General features: G+C 42.4%; 1 protein-coding gene and 1 pseudogene across 5 annotated transcripts in view; one reads left to right on the plus strand and one right to left on the minus strand.

Annotated features, from left to right (window-relative positions):
* The window catches only part of ERG (ETS transcription factor ERG), a 281,372-nt gene that overhangs the window by 103,128 nt on the left and 155,789 nt on the right, over positions 1–22,455 (minus strand). For 2 of the 5 annotated variants that reach the window (XM_035283371.3, XM_002761422.6), the window contains exon 1: positions 12,704–12,818. The exons of the other annotated variants lie outside the window; for them this stretch is intronic. In XM_035283371.3, coding sequence (XP_035139262.1) covers positions 12,704–12,721 — 18 coding nt within the window. In that variant the 5' untranslated portion in view covers positions 12,722–12,818. Of the gene's footprint in view, positions 1–12,703; positions 12,819–22,455 lie in introns of those variants that run through there. 5 annotated transcript variants of the gene reach the window in all.
* LOC118149975 (small nuclear ribonucleoprotein G pseudogene) lies at positions 15,853–16,054 on the plus strand (annotated as a pseudogene).

The raw sequence follows: 22,455 nt of genomic DNA on the forward strand, positions 1-22,455 counted from the left end.
ACAGAAGAGTCAAAAGTTTAAAAAGTTAAGTTTAATAAGTAAAAAATGTTATAGTAAGCTAAGGTTAATTTACTACTGAAGGAAGTTTTAAATAAATTTACTGTAGTCTAAATGTACAGTGTTTATAAGTCAGCAGTCATAGATGGTAATGTCCTGGGCCTTCACATTCACTCACCACACACTCACAGACTCACCCAGACCCACAGCCACTTTCAGTCCTGCACGCCCCATTCATGGTAAGTGCCTTATACAAGCGTATCTTTTTTTTTCCTTCTATACTGCATTATTACTATACCTTTTCTACATTTTGATAAGTAAAAACCATTGTGTTAAGTGTCACACAGTATTCAGTATGGCCACATGCTGTCCAGGGTTGTAGCCTAGGAGCACAGGCCATACCATATAGCTTACAGCCTCGATGTGCAGCAGGCTACGCCATGCAGGTTATCTAGGTTTGTGTAAGTGCTCTTTGTGATGTCTGCATGATGAAATCATCTAACAACTCATTTCTCAGAACTGATGCCATGGCGGTGACACACGACTGTGTAGGGAAATACTTTAATCCCCTTAGAAGAAGCTATAAATACCCAAGTATAAATACAGGATTCCTTTTTAAAGATAAATACTGGGAACAAACACAATCAAGGAAGGTAATTGATTACTTCAGAAAAAGCAAATAAGATACAAGAATACATTAAATAAAAAGACTGGGTCTAGGGTAAGTAGCCAGTAAGAGCCCGTAACAGCTGACATTATGATCACTGTTGTTACTATGCAACAACCTGTCTCTTGCCAGGTTACCCAGGCTGACCTCAGATGCAAAGGCTCAAGAGACCCTCTTGCTTTGACTCCAGAGCAGCTGGAACTACAGGCACCTGCCAGTAGGCCTGGCCTGCAACTTACATCTTGTTACAGTTACCACATGTTACTGCTCAGAGCACTCACACGTGTTCAGCTGTTTAATCCTTGCAACACTACTAAGAAGTAGGAGTTATTATCATGACTGACTCTCTTCTACAGATGAGGAAACGAGGCACAGGGAAGGCAGAGGCATGGTGGGACAGAGACCTGCCCCCAGGCAGTCTGGATCTGCTTCTTATGGAGAAACTGGATCCCTAAGAAGGAACATGGGCCTTAATTTCTAAATCATAACAAGTCCAGCCCTCACTCCTCTTTTTTCTCACTATCCTGAGGAAGAAAAAGAATAGAAAGGTACTAATAAAAGAGTTTAATTTCTCACATTTTATTATTCTTTTTAGAGAATACATTGAAGAAATTGTATTATTCCTTTTAAAGAATAGAAGTCAAGACAAAAAAAAAAAAAAAGAATCAAGGGCCAGGCATGGTGGCTCAAGCCTGTAATCCCAGCACTTTGGGAGGCCGAGGCGGGTGGATCACGAGGTTAAGAGATCGAGTCCATCCTGGTCAACATAGTGAAACCCCGTCTTTACTAAAAATACAAAAAATTAGCTGGGCATGGTGGCGCATGCCTGTAATCCCAGCTACTCGGGAGGCTGAGGCAGGAGAATTGCCTGAACTCAGGAGGCGGAGGTGCGGTGAGCCGAGATCACGTCATTGCACTCCAGCCTGGGTAACAAGAGCAAAACTCCGTCTCAAAAAAGAATAATAATAATAAAATAAAATAAGATTAATAATAAAGAATCGAGTATTAAAAGACCCTTGATGGTGTAACATCAATTATTTTAATTTGTTTTCTACATTTTTATTTTCTAAACTCCTGTAATAATTGTTTTTCAAATGGGGAAAAAGAACAATGTTTCTATTAATGCTTCTACAATATATTATTCAATGGAGATATTTGCTGAGATTAACCTGTATTTGCTACAGGTTAAAGAAAATAAAATAAAACAATCCCTAACTAGGCAAGGGTGATTTTCAGAGAGCCTGCCAGGAGGGCCCTATCCCATCAGGCATCTGTGACACTTGATGTCTGCTGTCTGGTCCTGTAGCATCACCCAAATGTGGTTCAGGCAGCACTGGAAACAATACAGATTCAGGAGATGAGGGAATTCATTTTGCAAAGAAGCAGAGGTGTCAGGAGGGAGCACCTGTAAGGAGGAATGCTGGAGGTGCCTCGTGGAGTTTCACAGGAAGGTAACAAGCTGCACAATGGCTGTCTGGGGCACCGGATGCATAGGAGGAAAGCAGTCTTCATTCAAACAGGATCCTGAGATTTACACAGTGTGTCTTCTAACAAGATAAGCAAAAGTATGTGAAGAAATGAGTCTCTAAAGGAAAATATCTCTTTGGGCCATTTCATTTCCATTCACTTTCATGTTAAATACAAAACACATATAATGAGTATGTGAATGAAATCATTAGAATATATTTATGCATTAACATCTACATGAGACATGACAGCATCTCACCACGTCTGACAGTCTCTTGTGGTCAAATGTAACCTCTGCCCCGCATCTGGCAGTCACCGGCACTTATGGAATAGGCCAGGCAGAATGCTTTGTTAGACACTGCCTTCCTCCCTTTGCAATGCAAAGCTTACAGCATTTTCTGATCACCAAAGCGGGTACCTCACCACTGATGTGACCCAGCAATAAATGGCTGCTGAGCTGTCTGAGTATCTTAGGGGCCTGCATATCTGGGTGGAGCTGTAGGTTTCCATCTGTAGATTGTGTAAACATCACCCTTTGGTGCTTCGCCAGTGCTTGAGGGGCTCCCAGGTGCTATTTATTTTGTTTAGTTTATTGTTCAGTGTTATTGTTTGTTGACTTGATCTATTTTTTTTCTGCTACAAAGGGGCCAGTCGGCAAGGACATATCCTGTAGACGGCTAATTGATGATGCCCTATTGTTCAGTGTGTGTGCACTGTGGTTTTATTTGCTTCGGTTCAAAGGGCCTAAACAATGCATTCATTGGAATTTAATAACTGCTGTAAAATCAGCACAGAGAACAATCTGTGAGCTGATATGTTTGTACCCACATCTGGTCATCTCTGCTTGACTAAAGAAAGCAAAATCTAAAGTGACCTTTCAACTAACCATAGAAAAGACCTTCCGTTGAATCTCAAAGAGACTTATGTTCTACGAAATATACAAACATTAGAATCATGTGTCATTTTCCATGATTCAAAGAAGACTGAGGTGCCTACAGGGAACATATTCATGGACAAGCCTTTTCTACTCTAATCATGTCCCCTTAAACTTCAGCAAGTAGATGACACCAAGCATGGGAGCAAGGGACTGAGGTCATTCCTCTAGAAAATTTATATTTTTACCTCTTTCAAGACAGAATCCTCCTAGAAAATCTGGAGCAACAAACTTATTCCCCTCGGAGAGGAGATAAGGAATAATGGACCACGCATTCGGAGAGAGGAAGTTTCCACTGGGAGCGCTTCCTGCAGCACTGCGTCTCTGGTTGGGCTGGCTATCTGTGTAGGAAGTGAACGCAGGAAGTATCTGTCTACAAACCCTTTATCCTCAAGGTAATTGCTGTAGCAGCATTTCAGTGTTTACCAAAGCAGTAAACATGTGATCTAAAAAAAGATGTTTTCCATCTCCAGAAGAACAAGGCTTTAAAAAAATGTATACATGTGCTTATTTCATAACCAGCTTCTCGTCAAAATTGGTTACAATAGGCATGGGCTTTCAACAGTGAGTCAGTGCAAACAGCTCTTTGGGTTGGACAGAGGCACCCTCACAGGGATGAACAAGAAACAGAGAAGGGGCTTTCTTCATGAGAATGCTGCCCTAGCAACATAACTTGTGTGTCTTTTGTCCTAAGACCGGCTTAACTGAGTTCGGATTGTTCGGCTTACAAAGAACGTGAAGTCAACAAAACTATCTACGTTAATTCACGTCGGTAGAATGGGTAATTCAGAACGTCAGATAACTCATAAAAGTCACTTACATTTGACCTTGGACGATATTATTATTTTTGTGTGAATATAAATAGGCTTCCAGTTTAGGAGTTCACACAAGACGAAGTGAAAAGTTAGAACTCGAAAGGAGTTGTGTAGTGACTGCTTTTGCTGACTTTTGGCACAGACCAAGCCTCCTGGTCCTGTCGTTCCCTTTATTTCTTTAGTCCAGATCAAGTTTGCCGACCTGCACTGTCCCAGATTTCCTGGGGTGAAAGAAGTACCTGTCTATGAGGTGCAGCTTGGAGTAAATGAGAACAGGTCCAGGGAGGATCTCCCGGAGTTTAAGAAGCTCAAGAGGGCTCCCCCTTGTTAGGGGTCCCCCTCGTCATCACTGTTGTCCTTTGTGCTTTTCAAGGCTCCTCCTGGATGGGTATTGATTGCAATGAGGGAGAAAGAGGATGGTAGTAGAGTAAGAAGTATAGGGAGATGCAGAAGGCAATGATGCCCTGAATGTCTCCTCCCAGCACCTGCAGGGCACAGTGTCAGGCGAACTCACCAGCAAGCGTTTCCTAGTCCTGTTTTAAGCAATCTCCAATGCAGATCAAATGCTTGTGAATAACTGGGAGCTCACTGTGTCTGTCAGAGATCTCATTTCATAACGAAGAGAAAAGAAAACATATTCATCACAAGAAAATGGACAAATTGGCTACTTGAAAACAAAATTCAATTCACAAACTTGTAGAAATTGAAGAAAAGCTGGGGGGAATGCTTTTCATAAATCTCTGATTTTAGTCTTAGAAGAAAACTTTATTTGGCTTGAATGAATCGTAAAATGAACTAGCATTGACTGAGGAGCTCCTGTGTGCCAAATACAGTTCTGGGCTCTTCTGACCTGGTGAATCTCACCATAACCCCGTGAAATAGGAACTATACCGTTCTACCCATTTCACAGATGGACAAGCCTACATCCTGTGAGGCTGTGACTTGTCAAAGGTGAAATGCCCGGGAAGTAGAACAGCCAGGTTATGATCCCCAAAAGCCAGGTGGGAGCCCATTTCCCTGCCCACTGCACAAAACCTCTCTCCAGTTTCAGGATCCGATGGGGCACCACTATTAGCTCCCCTGTGTCCTGAGAGCAGCACGGTCATCAGATGTTCACAGCGGAGAAGGTGGAGCAGACCACCTCCATTTTCCTATAATGGAACTAGGGCCAGGAGAGGCATGTTCACCTGGTGAATCCTGCAGCATCAAAGTGAAGCTCTGGGCCACCCTCTCCCAGACTGGCCTCTTTCCAATTCCCCTTGCCAGCGGCTATATCTCTGCCTCCCATCCCTTGCACAGAAGATAAGGCCAATCCCTTTTCCACAGAGGCTATTTTAAGGATGCCACGAAGAAATGCAGAGTACCAAATGCCTCCCTGGGCTAAAGATAAAAATGGGCTGTGCTCTCCTGATTCAGCTTTCATGCTTTTGATGCTCTTTGGGAGGTCAGGGAAGGCGTACATGTCGCATAGACCCAAGGAGGCGTACGCAATGCAAAACCACATACTTTTTTTTTTAACTTGGAGCAATGTCTTGGGACATCTACCTCAAATTGAGACATAAACTAATTGTGTTGACAGATTCTGAAGTGTTGTTTCAACAGTTTCTTCTTCCTCAAAGGTGAGCATCATGTGCACATTGTCGAAGTTTAAAAAAAAAAAAAACAATGGAACCCAAAGAGCATGGAGATTAGAAACTCACTGCTGGCTGATGATTTGAATGAATGGCCTTGGGAGGAATGCGAGTGTGGAGGTAGGAGAAGGGTCCCGTCTTCAGTGCTGACTCTGTGTCAGTACTTGGTAAATTTAAAAAAAAAAGAAATCGACACATGAGTTGCTATATTTCATGACAGCAAGGAAGATTTTAAATCATCAAGGTGGAAGGATTTAAAAGTGGAACGTGTCAAATGCAAGAATGTGGAATCTTTGCATAACATTATTCTATTTTCAAAAATTCAACAAGCATTGTTTTTAACAAACATGTTTAAAGTAACAGTCCTGATGTTAATGTTATGATTGGATTCTGATGTGGCACTTTAAAAATAAATCATTTTGCTTGGCTTTAGCATTTCTTTTCAAAATGTCTCTGTACTTATCTGTGTACAACAGCAGATTACCATTCTTCCCAGAGTTTAATTCCATGAACACTCTGCTGAAAGGCCTGTTAAGGCCTTACGGAAAACTCTGACCTGCGTGTTCATTATTGACGCCCAAGACGAGTGCAAGGAAGTTGATACTTGGGATGAGGAAATTTAAATCAGCAGCTGATCCTGAATCTGAAAGCACTGCCCCTTGGATCTCACCAAATATGGAAAGAATTCTTATCACAGAGCAAATATAGAATTTGGTGCTAGGGTTTTAGCTCCTGAATTTTCTAGCTCTTTATTTTGATCAGCCACCTAGAGTATAAGAACTGCTGCCTATGGGGTTTTTCACAGAAGAGTAGATAAAAAATAGCCAGTGATAATAATTTTCATTATCCAATTATTCGATGTGTCTCCATAGCACTTAATATATCATGTTTCTTTGCACAGTAATTCACTACTCAGGGCCAGGGTGAATAGCAGGAAAAAAGAGAGCAGATGATGATAAAGAGAAGGGAGACAGATTTGTGTGACCTGTGTAAGTCACTTGGCCTCTCTAACCCTTTGTCCTTATCTGTAAGAAAGCAGCGGTACTCAGGCTGCTGTGCGGATCACATGAGACCCTGCGAGGGTTTAGCGCAGGGCTTGGCACATACCGAGCAGTTATTAAGATGATGTTAGTTTGGATTATGAATTCAAGATACTGCAGCTACATTTCTATACCTTCTTAAACATCAATCTAAGTCAATTTTTATTAATGTGATTTTACTAGGAGAAATGCCTCTAAAAAAGTAAGAATTCTATTTGAGGTCTACAGCAATGATTACATTACTCTGATATCTTCACTTTCTCTTTATGATTTCAAGTAATTAAAATTAAAATTTATGTTTTCAACAAGTGCTATTGACCCTCTATCCTTTGCCAGTCACTGTGGAGGGCACAGGAGAAATGGATAAGCTATCACTAAAAACAGCTTCACTATGTCAGTGGGTATACATAAATTATTCACACTCACCAACAGAACAAGCAAAGCTAGGAGAATGTGCTGACAAGAAAGAAAATGAGGAGTAGGAGGGCAGACAGATGAGAATTGATCTTAAACTTCATAAAACATGTCTTGGCCAAGCTTAGTCAGTAGGGGAAATATGTGGAAAGAATGCTAGACCAAACAGTGAATAAAATTATAAATAAGAAAAAAATCCAAAGGTCGCAGTGGACCACTAGCCAAAATGGGTTCCCAGCAAACAAACAAACAGAAAATGTCATGACATGCTAACATTAAAGAAAGAAATGAGATTTGGTTCTTACCCGTCAGAATGGCAAAGATTCGAAGAGCAAAATATTCAGAGTTTTTACGGGTGTAGTATGGAGTTGGTCTCATATGTGGCTAGCAAAAAGGGAAACTGGTGTAATTCTTCCAGAGAATAATCTGGTAATTATTTTTAAAATTGGCAAATATTTGAATTTTGCAAAGACTTAAAAAATATGTATACTCATTGGCTCAATAATTCCTTTCTAGGCACCAATACTAACAAAAAGTATTCAAAAGCTTAAATAGATGGTATACTGCATTCTAATTAGTGAATCACCTCGAGCAGCATCACTCCATACACTAGGATGTGGTTGTAAAAATTATAATACATATTTTAGATGGAATATAATGAAGCATAAAAGTTCTGCTTATCAAAAAAATTTAGTGACATGGAGACATGCTTGTAAAACTACGCTGACTGAGCAGAGCGGGACAACTAGGTAGACAAAAGGGCTAACAGATACACACAGTGGAAAGACTCATTCCAACTCTTAGGCGTTTGCTGTGGTTGGTTAGGATCTGAACAATTTATATTGACTTTGTGATGAATTTTAAACATTTTCTCTACCATGAGCATTTTGTATGTTTATAATTTGTGCTAAAGAACAAGATGCATTTTTTGCAATTCAGGAATAAAGAGGACAGTGGGAGTATTCCAGGGTGCTGTTCCTTCCCTAACCAGGAGCACGATACAGTCGCAGGCTCCTGCCTTCCTTCAGGAGCCTTGGCTCAGAATGGGATGAAGCCAACCCTCTCTGACCAGCACCACCTCGGGCGGCCCCTGGACGCTCCACCTGCCCCTGTGTGTGGTACCTGCCCTGCGACACCTTTAACAAGGATGCCTACAAGCTCCCTCCTCCTTCCTTCCCTGTCCTGTGGCTTCCCAGGCCCAGATGTACCCTGCCTGGGTGTGGGGGGCCACACATCAGAGCAGTCTGAGGCTGTGGGCTTCACACTGGAGCAGGGTCATGGGAAATGGTAAGAGGATTGAGTGCAGATCCCATAAGACAATATGGTAGAAAAGGTTATATCAGTGGGGGTGTCTGATGGCATCTCCCAGTCATTGAGAATGGGGGCAAGACAGAGTAGACATTATGACCCCATTTTACAGGTGAGGAAACTGAGGTTAGACAGGCTAGCTGCCTTTCCCTGGGTCTCAACAGGAAGGAAACAAATGCAGGTATGTCTGTGGTGACATAAGGCGAGAGAAGCGTTCTCAGGGGTGGTGTGACAGAATTCCCAGGCCAAGGGGCTGTCCTCTATCCTCTCAGGTCAACGGAGGGGACAAGAAGGCTCTCCTGCAGCATTTGAGGAAGCTCCGAAGAAAAGACTCTGCCAGAGCAGAGTGTGCTACTGAACAACGGAACGGCCCAGAGACTGTCCCTGTCACTTTGAGATTTCGCATTTCAGAGAAACTCTCAAAGGCCTGTGGCCTCATACTCTGTGATTCTCTTTGTCAGCTGCTAAATCAATAAATCCGCCAAGTTGTTAGGATGCCAATAATGGCTTTGGGTCTCCACTCCCACAGAGGGAATCTTATTCTAAAGTTCTAATTGTATTAGTCATATTTTCCTGAAGACAACAGAAGTGGTTGTTTCATTTACCTATTTTTATGTATGCTTTTTCAAGAGTGGTTAACCTATGTTTGCGTTTAAATAAAGATCTGTTTTTGCAAAACAAAAATTTTATGAGATAATCACTTCAACTATATATGTAGGTAATTAAGAAATGGTTCAGGCTCAGCACATTGAAAGCACTTGCAGTCCTGCAGTATATTTCATAGGGAAAAAAAAAAGTTCACAGATTTAGCCATTCTCAGTCCTGTTTTCTGGGGTCACTGAGTCAGGGTGCCTGGCATGCATGGGTGCAGGAACACACAGGCAGCGGGCTGGGGAGAAGGGTCTGGTGTCCACAGAGGGCAGACTGGATCACAGAGCTGCCCCTGAACAGGAGCAGCTGGTTGCTTTAAGACAGTGCTGTAAAGCTACTTTTCGGCAGGGACAGATACTCTGAGCATGCTCTGAAATGACTTATGCACAGCAGGGCAGCGGCATTTTGCACCTGTCCCTCTTTCAGTTCCCCCGGAATCCCCCCAGAGTAGCAAAGACTGAAGCAATTCGTATTTCACTTAGCCAATGGATTGATGAAAAATTTTCATATATCTGTAGCTATTAAACTCATTAATCACATCCATCAAAATTCTGTGAGGAGTTAACTTTCTTCACATAATTCTTTGTCCTAGTAAGTTTCCTTCACATGTGATGGCAAATGTTCAAACATGTACAAACATCGCATATATAACACAAGCTTTATGTCTTTAAATTAATAAAATCTAGTCCTATCAGGTCATGTTTCAATTACCATCAAACCTTTCAACCTCTGCTAATTCAAAGTAACTTCTTTAGGCAAGTCATGGAAATAGCACTAGGCTGCCCTCAGATCTCCATCCAGCCTTGTTAGTAACTTTCCATGTCCTGTCTGGTTTTTAAGATGCTTGCCCCAGCGCTGCTGCCAGCTACTTGCTCTCTCCTCATCCTTCAATGTCAGATCTCTGTGATGATGGAAAATCCCCACATTCCCTTTTGACACATTAAGGATCTTTCTAGTATCAGAACTTGCAACCTGGGGTTCGTGTTCTTTTTAAAAGGTCCTGGGAGAGAACAGTGTTTCTGTTGTAATTCTATGTATTTCTTTTTATGCACCTGAAAATTATTCTGAGAACGGACTGTAGGCTTCATTAGACTTTCCAAATTGTAGATGGCATTAAAAAAAAGGAATCAGGAAGGTCTTTGTGAAATTATGCTAAAATTCCTGACTGAAGCACAATCAAGTTTTCAGAGTAACAGCAGGATCTCTGGATTCTCTATGCTATTTGTGGGGACAGTGGGGCCGGGGAGGTTCAGCACCTCTCAATATTGTCAGATGTCATCAAGACCCGAGGGAAGCGCCAAAACCAATCCCTGAATTGTCCTCAAACCATCAGCTTTGCTGCTTCCAAGTCTTTACTAGAATGCTTAGGCAGATCTTAAAATTCACAGACAGTTAGAGATAAAATGAGCACTCTCACATAAGTTCCCAAAATGCCTTTTCTTCTTCCAGTTGAAACATTTTGTTCCCAATTTCAAGTCACCAAAGGAAAATGATGCTAAAAGAGAAAAGAATCTCTTTTGGGGAAAAGAATCACAAAGACTGGATAAGAATATTTAGTCCTTCATAGTATCTCATAGGGTCTTGCAAATGTTAATGCAAAAAAATAAAAACTCCACTCGAATGCGGAATACCAGCGTAACGAATTCACCGCAACTGATACCTGATCGACTAATTGATTTATTTCCTGAAACAACAAAAGACAGAGTGCACTGGAGCCTGGAAACTGCCTGTATGAGGGGCTGTTTCCTAATTCCAGTGGACAGCCGTAATTTTCCCTATGCTAATTTGGGCTTTGTACTAATGTAATTAAAACTATAGTCAACAGTCTCAGGACCTCCTTTTTCCACTCGATAAACAAGGCTGTAAAGTCATCTCATTACTTTACCCAGGAAATCCAACAGAAACTGTCTTAAAGGAAGTCACCTTTAAAGAGCGCCTATTTTATTTTAACAGAGGATTAAAACAAAAATTCACCTGTAGTCATTCGAAAGGTTCACTTAGGATACATACAATAAACACATAACGCAATGTAATAAAATGTGAAATCAAGCATAGTATCTTAGATAGGTGTAAACTATTATTTCCAAAAAATTGTTCAGAAAATCACAAAACATTCACACTTCAAAAATAATTTCATGAATTCATAAATGTATATTTTAAATTAAGCAGTATAACACATTTGGATGTTTTGCAAAATGTACCCACCTTCTTAAAAATGGTCTATTATTTCAATGTTCTTTTTAATGCACTGATTTTTTTGGAAAAAAAACAGATAAGATTGTACTCAAGTTATTCTATATTTACACAGAATATTTGATTTAACAAACATGAATATAAATAAGGATAAAATAAGAACAAAAAAAGATGGCATTTGGGGTTACAAAATCAAGTAATTTCTATTCACGTAGCTAAAAATAGGGCACATCAAACCCTCAATTTTATAATTCCTTTCTATAGTAGCCATATTTCAGCAGATTCCAATCCTGGAGGCCAGAGAAAGAAAAATCTCTATAAGGTGAAAGCTCTTGGTACACAGAATTTTAATATATTATTGAACACGCCTTGAGAAATAAAAACTGAACTTCTGAAACACAGTTTCTATGGTACATAAGAGTCAAATCTTCTAATACAGACATTTCAAATTATGAAAATACCAAACCAAAGAGTATTTTTGAAAATGGCTCGGCCCAAATCTGGGCAACCTTCCATTTTCTTATGCGCTTTCCAACAAACTAAAAGCCTGATGAAAACACCACCAAATGCTTCTCACCTTCATGCAGCAAAACTAAAAGCATGCAACAAACACAATTTTCTTTCTCCTCCACTCAGTATCTGCTTTTGCTGCTAATTTTTCACATTTCTACAAATGTCACGAAGGTTTGGTGGCCTTGGAAATAACTGACCAGACCCCCCACTCGAGACTGCATGCCCCTTGACTTGCAGTCACCATTAAATTGGCTTCATTACCAGGAATCAGGCTATGTTTAGGATTGTACCTATGCAGATTTACCTCCACTTTAATCTCTATATGCCGTCTACTAGAAACTTATGCAAGAAAACACATCAGACCAAACACCCCAGAGCACAGCGAACCAACAGGCCCTTGCCTTCCAATCTCCGCAAACCAACCATCGCTAGGAAGAAATCTTACTCACAGTGCAGAGAGCATAGGTATTTTATTGAAGATAAACATATAATAGAACAAACCGAATTACCACCATTTGAGTTACGAGACCACTCAATTCTCAGCATGGATGTCCCACAAATCAAGTCAACATTTGCGTGTCCCGTTACCAGCAGCCACTTGCCGAGTCTCTCTTTGCTTCCACGGGGACTGGCTGGCATCCCTGATGCTAAGGAGCCAACGAAGAACCTTCAAATGTCCAACATTCACAAACCCATCTTTTGCTTTGACCTGACCCTTCAACCGCTCCGAGTCTGCTGCCTTTTCTCAGACACACATCCAGGCACCGTTAGGGATAGTTAGAGAATCTGAAAATTCAGAAGTGCTCCAAAAAGCCTTTCCAAAAGTAATCCACAGCACTCAACAGTGAATTTAGAAACCCCAATTTTTTTCTGAGTTTGAAGTTTTTAAGCCTTGCGGATGGTTGGAGTAGGAAAAAGGAAATTTACTAGGCAGTGCAAAGGAAATCTTGTTGTCCTCTATTGTGGCAGTGGGGGTGTTGCCCAACCCTAACTTATCTGCCTTGATAAAGGAAACCAAAGAAAAGAGTAACAAGAACAAGATTTTGTCAAATTAAAAGGAACCCTTTCCTTACCTTAATAGTGCTGGCCATAATGCAATCAAGTTTATTGATCGTTAATAAATGTTAATAATAATTATTGCTTCTCTCTGACCAGAAAGTAGTTTTGATGAGGTTGTTTAGAGCGGATGAGATTGTGCTAAGTCTGGGAAATGAAGTCAGCCAATGGCAGGAAGAGGTTTCTATTGGTCCTGGCTGTCCAGCCCAAAGAAACAGGATATTTGGGAGTGGAGAGATAAGAGACCCTGAAAACAATGTTGTTTTTCTTGATGATATGCAGCCAGGAGATTTTTTTTTTAATTAAAAAAAAAAGGGCATCAATTGGGATGGGGACTGCCACAGCAGGTGTGACCGGTGTGCTGCTGTGTGACACACGGGTCTGAGACCAAGGCAGGATGCTGATGTAATGGGATGCCGCATGGCTTCACACAAGCTGCCAGCACCCTGGAGCCAAGGCGTTAAGGGCGCCCCACTGCCCCGGTGCCAGCCCTTTGCAGCCCGATTCTTCACAACGTTTCTTACTAGGCCCAAGAGGACTTGGACTCCTCTCTCCTACAGGGAACCTTCGCAGGCGGAGTCTACCTCATGTTAATCGATGGCCATGTTTAGTAACAGCCATTTATTTACTGCCTAATTTTTAACAGCCTATAGGTATTCAACATTTCATGTGAGTGTCCCAGAACAGTTTCATTTTCTCCTTCCAAATACACGCAGTTCTTATTTGTTCTACCACAAAGTTGCTGAAAACGCAGACTCTAGGCTTAAAGAACAAGAAAGATAAAGAGGAAAAATAAACCTACCCAAGTCTTGTTTCCAAGTATTGATTTAAAATCCAAATAACTAAAATTACTACAAATGTCCCAGAATGTCAGTGAGCTGGCCTCACTCTGACAAACATCCATGTTGCAGACAACAGATCTTCATTCCTTTTGACTACCCAGAGATGCCATGTGAGGGCCCCAGTACACCTTTAAAATCCAAGCCATAAGTTCAGGGTCACACGTCTGTTTTCTCCTCGAAGGAAGTACAGCTAATGCAGGCCTGAACATTCCCTAGAGGGTTCAGGACTTTAATTACTCATTTTCAGGAAATTGCTTGGAAGAAACATTTTGCTTTGAATCTAGCTACAGGAACGCAGGACCCATAAAGAGGTGTGGTCTCAATAGGGGACCCCGAGAACACAATAGACCAAATCCTGAGTCATCCAGCAATTCCTGATTTCAGAGGCAGACGTTCAATAAATGGATTTCACTTAGACTTTAGGCTGGCGTGTATCAGAGGCTCTGTTCATCAGCCGGAGGAGGAGGAGGAGGAGGAGGAGGAGGGAGGAGAAGGAGAAGGAGGAGGAGGAGAAGGGAGGAGGAGGAGGGAGGAGGAGGAGGGAGGAGGAGAAGGGAGGAGGAGGAGGGAGGAGGAGGAGGAGGGAGGAGGGAGGAGGAGGAGGAGAAGGAGGAGGAGAAGGAGGGAGGAGGAGGAGGGAGGAGGAGGAGGGAGGAAGAGGAGGAGGAGGGAGGAGGGGGAGGAGGAGGGAGGAGGGGGAGGAGGAGGGAGGAGGGGGAGGAGGAGGGAGGAGGAGGAGGAGGTTCTGTTCATCAGCCCAGCCCATTCTGGCTTTTATTTACCTCTGACTTAGCACCTTGTGTTGGGCTAGAAGAAGGAGGAGAAGGAGAAAGTTAAGGAGGAAAATGGGGAAGAAAGAGAGGAGGAGGAGGAGGAAGGAGGAGGAGGAGGAGGAGGAGGGAGGAGGAGGAGGAGGAGGACGGAGGAGGAGGAGGACGGAGGAGGAGGAGGACGGAGGAGGAGGAGGACGGAGGAGGAGGAGGAGGAGGGAGGAGGAGGAGGGAGGAGGAGGGAGGACGAGGAGGAGGAGGAGGGAGGAGGAGGAGGAGGGAGGAGGAGGAGGGAGGAGGAGGAGGAGGAGGGAGGAGGAGGAGGAGGAGGAGAGGAGGGAGGAGGAGGAGGAGGAGAGGAGGGAGGAGGAGGAGGAGAGGAGGGAGGAGGAGGAGGAGGAGAGGAGGGAGGAGGAGGGAGGAGGAGGAGGAGGGAGGAGGAGGGAGGAGGAGGAGGAGGAGGGCAAGAAAAAAAGGAAGAAGAAGGAGAAAGGAAGGAAGAGAGAGAAGGAAGGGAGGGAAGAAGAGAGGGAAGGAAGAGAGAAAGGAAGGAGAGAAGAAGGGAATGAGGAAAGGAGGGAAGGGAAAGAAGGAAAAAAGAGAGGGAGGGAAGAAGGGAGAGAAGAAGGGAGGGAGGGAAGAAGAGAAAGAAGGAAAAGAAAAGAGTATATTTTAAGAAAATCATTCGGTGCAAATCAGTACCTAAGTTGTCAGCATGTACGTTTTGAGGGGATGTTGACTTCTGCTCCTTTCATCTCTGAACAATGAATAAGATGGCAGGCTGATTAAAATTTTGTTTCCCCGAAAATTTCAAAGTCCTGAGCTGTTTTATCTGGGCAGCTTCCACTAGAATTCCGGAGTGCTGAGGAGAAAAGCTCTCTTAGCTTCCCTGAAGTGATTCTCCTACCTCAGCCTCCTGAGTATCTGGGACTACAGGCATGTGCCACCATGCCCAGTTAATTTTTGTATTTTCAGTAGAGCCGGGGTTTCACCATGTTGGCCAGGATGGTCTCAATCTCTTGACCTTGTGATCTCCTGCCTCGGCCTCCCAGAGTGCTGGGACTACAGGTGTGAGCCACTGCGCCAGGCCCATTTCTTCCGATTTTCTAAAAATTGGACAAGTTCTCATCATTGTTCTCTTACTAAGTTCTCTGTGTGAAATACGGGGAGGAAGGTCAGGAGCTGAGAAGATTCTGAATGACAGACACATGGTTCTCGGTGTGATACATGAGCAGAGCAAAGAGAGGGGACCCATCTGAACCTCCACATCTGTGGGGACACAACAGAAGATTCACTCATGACTCATTCATGTCTCTATCCCTGTGTTAAACATTCATACAATGGAATGTCCATCCTCAAAAACATTGCAGGAAAATGATGTAGTAGATGAATACTTAGCAAAAGGAAAACTGCTCTGATATGCTACCTGGTTAGTTAAAAATCACAGTATATAGGAGAATTATATCGCAGACCCATTTTGTTAAAAATAAAAAGGCAGGTGAGGTGGCTATGCATTCCGTTCCAAGGCATCTGTGAACCCAAGGAATAGACACCATGAGTGAAGCTCACGTTCCCAAGTTGAAAAATGAAATTGAGTGGTGGCAGACATGTCCAAGGAATATTATGAGGACTTGATCCCTTTATGAATCTTGTGATAGATGAATGTGTGGAGATGTCAACTAGTTGGCAGCAGAACAATATTGGAATGGTGGTAATACAAGGAAATAGTATCGTCATGCTAGAAACCTTGGAATGAGTATAAATAACGGCTGTTCAGCAGAGAAACCCATGTCTCCTCTCCAAAGAGCCTGTTTTACTGTGATGTAAAAATTAGGTCATGTATGTTTTCATATTGGATCTTTTGCTAAATAAGCCTTTGTTGGGTCGAGGGAGCGGGTAGCTCATGCCTGTAATCCCAGCACTTTGGGAGGCTGAGGAGGGCAGATCATGATGTCAGGAGTTCAAGACCAGCCGGGCCCACATAGTGAAACCCCGTCTCTACTACAAATACAAAAATTAGCTGGATGGTGGCACATGCCTACAGTTCCAGCTATTCAGGAGGCCGAGGCAGAAGAATCATTTGAACCCAGGAGGTAAAGGTTGCAGTGAGCTGAGATTGCACCACTGTACTCCAGCCTGGGCAACAAAGTGAGACTTTGTCTCAGAAAAAATAAAAAACCAGTTTTTTTCATAGTCAAAATATAAAAAAAAATTAAAAGGCAAAGTAAAAATACTGACAGCTATATATTATAATACTAATGGCAGAGAATCTTTTTGGTTTTTTCTTTGGTTCACTGATATTTTCAAAAAATAAATTTGTAATAAACATAAATTATATCCTAATATAAAAATGTGTAAGTAACATGCAACTTTGTATATTTATGTAACTATCTGAAAAACACAGGCCTGTTCTGTAAAAGTACAGCCCAGAATACTTATAGGTATCAAACCTTTTCTGCGTATATACCCAAATGCATGTTCTTTTTTCAATGTCTACAGCAAGCATAGAGAAGCTCTTTTTTTTTTTGGCATTTTTATTAAGAAATGCTCATGAGATTTGTGGAGGTCATCTACGCAACATCAATCCATTCAGGTGATATTAATGGCATGCCTTTTCCTGCCAGGAACTCCGGTAGGCACTCAGGAAGCCAGGATTACAGGGCTCTGTGTAGTCACTGCCCGTTTCGGCATTCCGAAAGCCTATCTCAGTCTCCTCAAGTTCTACACACATAAAACTTCAGAGCCTGGAAGCGACCCATGGAACGCAGGTTTTATAGGACAAAACAATAGGACAAAAGTGCTGTATACTCTCCCTAAGATGACACAGGAATTTAAAATAGTGTTTGGATTATTCATGAGAGCCCTGCAAAGAACGATGGCCCAAGGATTTTTGCCAGGCACATGCCTGAGATTGCAGATAAGAATCAAGTATCTGGGGCTGCCCACACAATGGAAAACTCCATCACTCCGGGGAACTTTTCCACCGGCATCAGCTGGAGGATTTGCCTGAGAACATATGCGGTGTTAAGGCACTCACAGCCCTCAAGGTCACCCATTCGGTGCTGTTTAAGGACAGTTTTTCTCTTCACAGCATTCTTCATGATTATGGCTTCACTCCATTGGATAAAACTATGTGAGTGTGAGTGTATGAATGTGTGAGCGTATGAGCCTGTGTATGGAGGGAGAGTGCCACATCCCCCAGCAGCACATTAAGAAATCATCCAATTACAATTTAAATAACCATTGTTTCAATTCTTTCTCTAAGTAGTTAATGTATTCTTCAGTCTCTTGGTTGTTCTGAACTAATAGAAACGAGGAAACTGTTATCACATACCAAATCCTCAACTTCTCAACACCAAGTTGCAATTTCCTCAAACTTGAAGCACACGTCAGTTCAGTTCTATAAGCTCATATGGAGCAATGATTTCAATAAACACAATTTCATAAGCATCCCACATATTCTCAAGTTTATGCCAATTTTGCTCTTGCTCAACTCCATATGACTTTAAAATGCGGGAATATTAAAACCATTATCAAGGGCTCCAAATATGTCAATGTATTACCTGTGGTTTTAAAAAAGAAACCTAAGAGGAGAAATTATTTTTTCCACAATTATTTAGGTTAAAAGAACTTTTAAGTGTATTGTTCCAATTATTAGACTTCTCTATATAATTTGGAAACCACGAAATGAGTTTCAACTTCTTTATCTATATAACTGGGTGTATCTGAGCATAGATGTTATAGATGTCAGGTTGCCACTGGTGACCATGGGGCTTGGTATGCCCACAGGGCATATAATTAAGATTCACAAAAGCATCTGGCCCTCTCCCCAGAGACTGGCATCCCCTCTGCCCCCAACTCAGATCCAAAGTGTCCTTTCCCAGGCACTGTCCCCTGTCACCAACCTTGGTCAAACTGAGAATTTAACCCAGATTGTTGAAATTCATTTTGATTTTGATTTCTAGTCAGAATTTTAAATGATTTTTTAAGAATTGTGTCAATCTCACCTATAAGACACTGAACAGCATCACATATTTTTGTCTTAACCTGTCATTACTTTATGAATTATTTTTAAAGAAAATACAGGTTACTTCTTAAAGATAATAAGTGGCACTATGATAGCGTTCAATTGATAGAAATTTATAGAGAAGGCTGCATTAATAATGTTTCCTGCTGTTTTCTAAAGTCGGCCTTTAGTTTTAGGTTGAGGTGGACTTTAATTCAACATCACTTCATTTGATGATTTATTTGCTAATCTATTTCTATCACAAATGGAATCAGAAATGAAGCGGAGGCAAAGAACATTTGCCTCAGGTTCATTCCTATTTGCCTGAGTATTACCAGGCTTCCTGCAGATGCAATGAATTCCTACACCCGTGCTTGAAGTCAGGAGCACAGGACACTGGGAGCGGCAGCTGCTATGTGGTACACTCTACATGGCATCCTCTCCACCGGAGCCCTCCTCGGCCCTCGCCCCCTCTCTATACTTGACCCTCTTCACACTGTATTATCTCCCACTGCAAGCAGTGCAGAGGACACAGAGGTGCAGCTGAAGTGAGGGCAGGCCAGTTCTGTTCCAATTCACTCATATGCAAATGCGTTCAATCCTGTTGAATGCACGGACTTGAAGCGAAACGATGACATCAGTAAACTGGTTGTTGTCATCTGAGCCCACACAGATCTCAGCACATGTTTGGGAAAGGCTGCACTGCTCGGGGAGTACTGGAAGTGTTTGTTCTGAGTGGACTGGCCATGATAAGCCAAAGAACATTATAGCCGATAGGGAGAAATCACGGTTTTCCCAGGGCGCCGTTGCCTGATGGAGACTATTCCATCCTTTATTTACAGCTACAAAAATAATCCTGCCTCAAGGATTTTAGGAAGCAACCACCTCCTGTCCAAAGAACTACACTGCATTGTTTACTTGCCAGCTAGAAACCAGACGTGAGCCTCGCAGCAAAGTTCCCTTTGAATGGCTTGAATTGCTGTCACTAGAGGGTGCTAAACGCCCCTCAAAAAGGCCTGTAGAGAGATTACGAGTATGCCTCATTCTTGGCTTCAAATTCCTTGAATTGACATTACTTTACAAAGTGGTTGCATTTTTTACTTGTTAAAATTAAAATCTAACATTTATAATGTAGAAATGTTTTCGAGATATTTTCATTGTTCATTATCATAGAACATAAAGAAATATACATGTTTTAGGAGCCAAGATGAATTACACAGATCTGAATACAAGATTAAAGGCATGAATATGGGGGGGGCGAGATTTGACCGTGGAGATTGGATAATTGTTCTACACCATTGTTAGTGATGTTGAAGCCTGAAAAATATTCCACTTTACAATAATTTTAGATCGTTCAACACATTCCCAATGTGAGTTGCATCAAATTGGTAAATGTAGAGAATGTTTGTTTTCTCTGTACACAATACTGTCGCTAGTGCCTGCCTGCCTAAACTCGGACATTTCCAGAACTAAGTGTTGTAGGAGGAATATGGATTACACTATAACACGTCAGATGTGAAATGTACCCATGGGCCATTCCTTTCTCAAAAACTGTGTAGTACTTTGGAATATGCATGGAGCATTTCTAAAAACGTATATACTTTATGTATACATAAAGTAAAATAAGCCTTAGCACTAAATATGCAGATTTTCTTGAAAATAGTCTTACTATACAATGACACTGACTTTTTGGTCATCAAAACGTTAAAACACTTGAGCAAAATGCAGTGTGTTGGCAATGTTTGCTAAAAATATAACCAATTTTGCAACTTTCCTCTGTCTTCGCCTGTACTTAAAAATATCTGCAGTATTTCCTTCTTTCCCCCTTCCACTTTGGTTCCTATACCAAGGAATCGTGAGGTCAATGGGTGAGAGTTGTTTGTTTGTGTTCAGGGTTTTTGGGCGAGGCTGTGTGTGGGTAAGGCTCTGACCGACATCTGAAGAGGCTTCGTCCACTGCGGTTTAGGTTTAGGGTACATTTTCCTCTCCCTCTGCCAGCAGAGCAGGGAGGCTCGTTTTCAGTGTGTTCTACAGAAGGATAATTAAGGCAGTGTTTCATCTGCTTGTCTGCTGTTTTTAAAGGGAAACAAACATAACCTTTGCATGCGAGAGGCATGGCAAACTAGATGGGAGGAGGCCTGGACCCTGTAATAGTCATGCATCCCAGTCCCAGCTTCTCTGGGGTGCAACTGCAGATAGAAGATGCTGGCCCAAGCAACCCTGGGCTCAGCACTGCCAGCATCCACAGTACAAATTGCTGCTGATGAACTGGCTTAGGTAGGAAGTGAGGACTGTGAGTGCAGGGCTAACTTCTGCTTCACAAGAGAGGTCCACTGGCATGCCCTGGAGGTTGGGAGCCTTCGTGACATTTTTCCGAATGGAAGAGTCCTAGCAGCACCCTGATAACAGGGACCCTGGCTTCATCCCCAACTGCTTGGTGACCTCACTGCATCATTTAATTCATTTGTGCCAATTTTCCATTTTAAATCAACCAGTAACTTTGCAGCTTTATTCAAAGAAGAAACTAGAATGCATTGGAGATTGAGAAGAGCCATCTTCCTGGTGCCCCAGTGCTGACACTGGGAGGGGGCCCCAGGGATTCCCTCGTGACTGTTTCAGGGATGGCACTCAAGAGCACTAGGCGAATAAATGAATGAAGCTGGCCACAGAGCCCAGAGTATCAGGGAAGGGCAATTCTGGCTATGTCAGTGGCTAGTCCAGGAGAGCCCTTCAAGAGCACAGAGTCTGACTTAAACTTGGGACTCCCCCAGGATAGGTGAGGGGTTCTCTCAAGGGCAATGGCAGAAGGATTTGGGACAAGCCAGTTTCAGTCCAGCCAGCTGTGGCTCCCCTGAAGGGATGTGGCCAGGCAAACGCACAGACACACACATACAAGTACACAGCTATGCCCAAAGCACCAGCCCATTCCTCAGTTCTGAACAGAATGTGCCCAGCATCTGTGCCTTCATCTGTTTTTAAACTGCCTGCTGACAATCCACAAAGTTAAGATGACAGATAGGACTTAAGTTGTGAGGCACCAATGGCTCCCACATCACTCTCTCTCTGTCTCTCTGTCTCTGTCTCTGTCTCTCTCTCTCTCTCTCTCTCACACACACACACACACACACACAGGCATGTACACATACACAGACACAGACATGCACATATACACATACACACACATACAAACACACAGACACACACGCACACACATACCCAGAGACACATATGTGAAAACACACACAGACATAAAGACAGACACACATAAACACGCATACAAATACACATAAACATACATATGTACATACACTGACATACACATACATGCACACAAACATACACAGACACAAGACACACATAAACACAGACACGCACAGACATACACACATACACACAGTAGCACATGCACAAACCTAGACACAGACATTTACACACAGACACACAAGCACACAAACACAAATGCACACACAGACATATACACAGACACACAGAAGCACAGACACACAAACGCACAGACACACACATACAAGTACACAGATACATATATACACACACAAAGACACATATAAACACACATGCACACGTGCACATATATATACACACACACAGACACAGACACACACAAAAACACAGACACACACACAATAGAGGGTATCGATATCTATGAATAGGTGAGACAGAGACAGAGTGGGAAGCCACGTACTCCCCATTCCCCTTCTCCCCAGTGTCACCACCTCTCTCCCAAGTCCAGCTGCAGACTCTGGGAGCTGTGGAAGTGGCTTTTTTGAGCCATCTTCTTAGATTGAGTCATTGGGAAGTGTGGAAGGTATGTTTTCTCTAAGAGCCCTCCCAAATCTGTATCTTATGTGATTTCCATCTCAGTGAATGACCTAATAGTACCCATAAGCAAGTGGATAGTCAGTTAAAAAAATACTGACTGTCAGAACAAATGAATGAATGAATGAGTGGGTGAGTATACCTCCTTTATTTTGCTGGCATAGTGATGAGTTTGCAGATTTATCTGGATTTCAATATAAAAGAATAGCTCTCATTTGTATACAACTTAGTCCTTGTCATTTTCCAAAGTAACTCTGACTAAAATTATTTCCGACTAAACTATTTAGGCAACTGGGTTGGTTTCACAGGTACTT

The sequence above is a fragment of the Callithrix jacchus genome, chromosome 21 (genome assembly GCF_049354715.1).
Source record: "Callithrix jacchus isolate 240 chromosome 21, calJac240_pri, whole genome shotgun sequence".
Classification (NCBI taxonomy): Eukaryota; Metazoa; Chordata; class Mammalia; order Primates; family Cebidae; genus Callithrix; species Callithrix jacchus.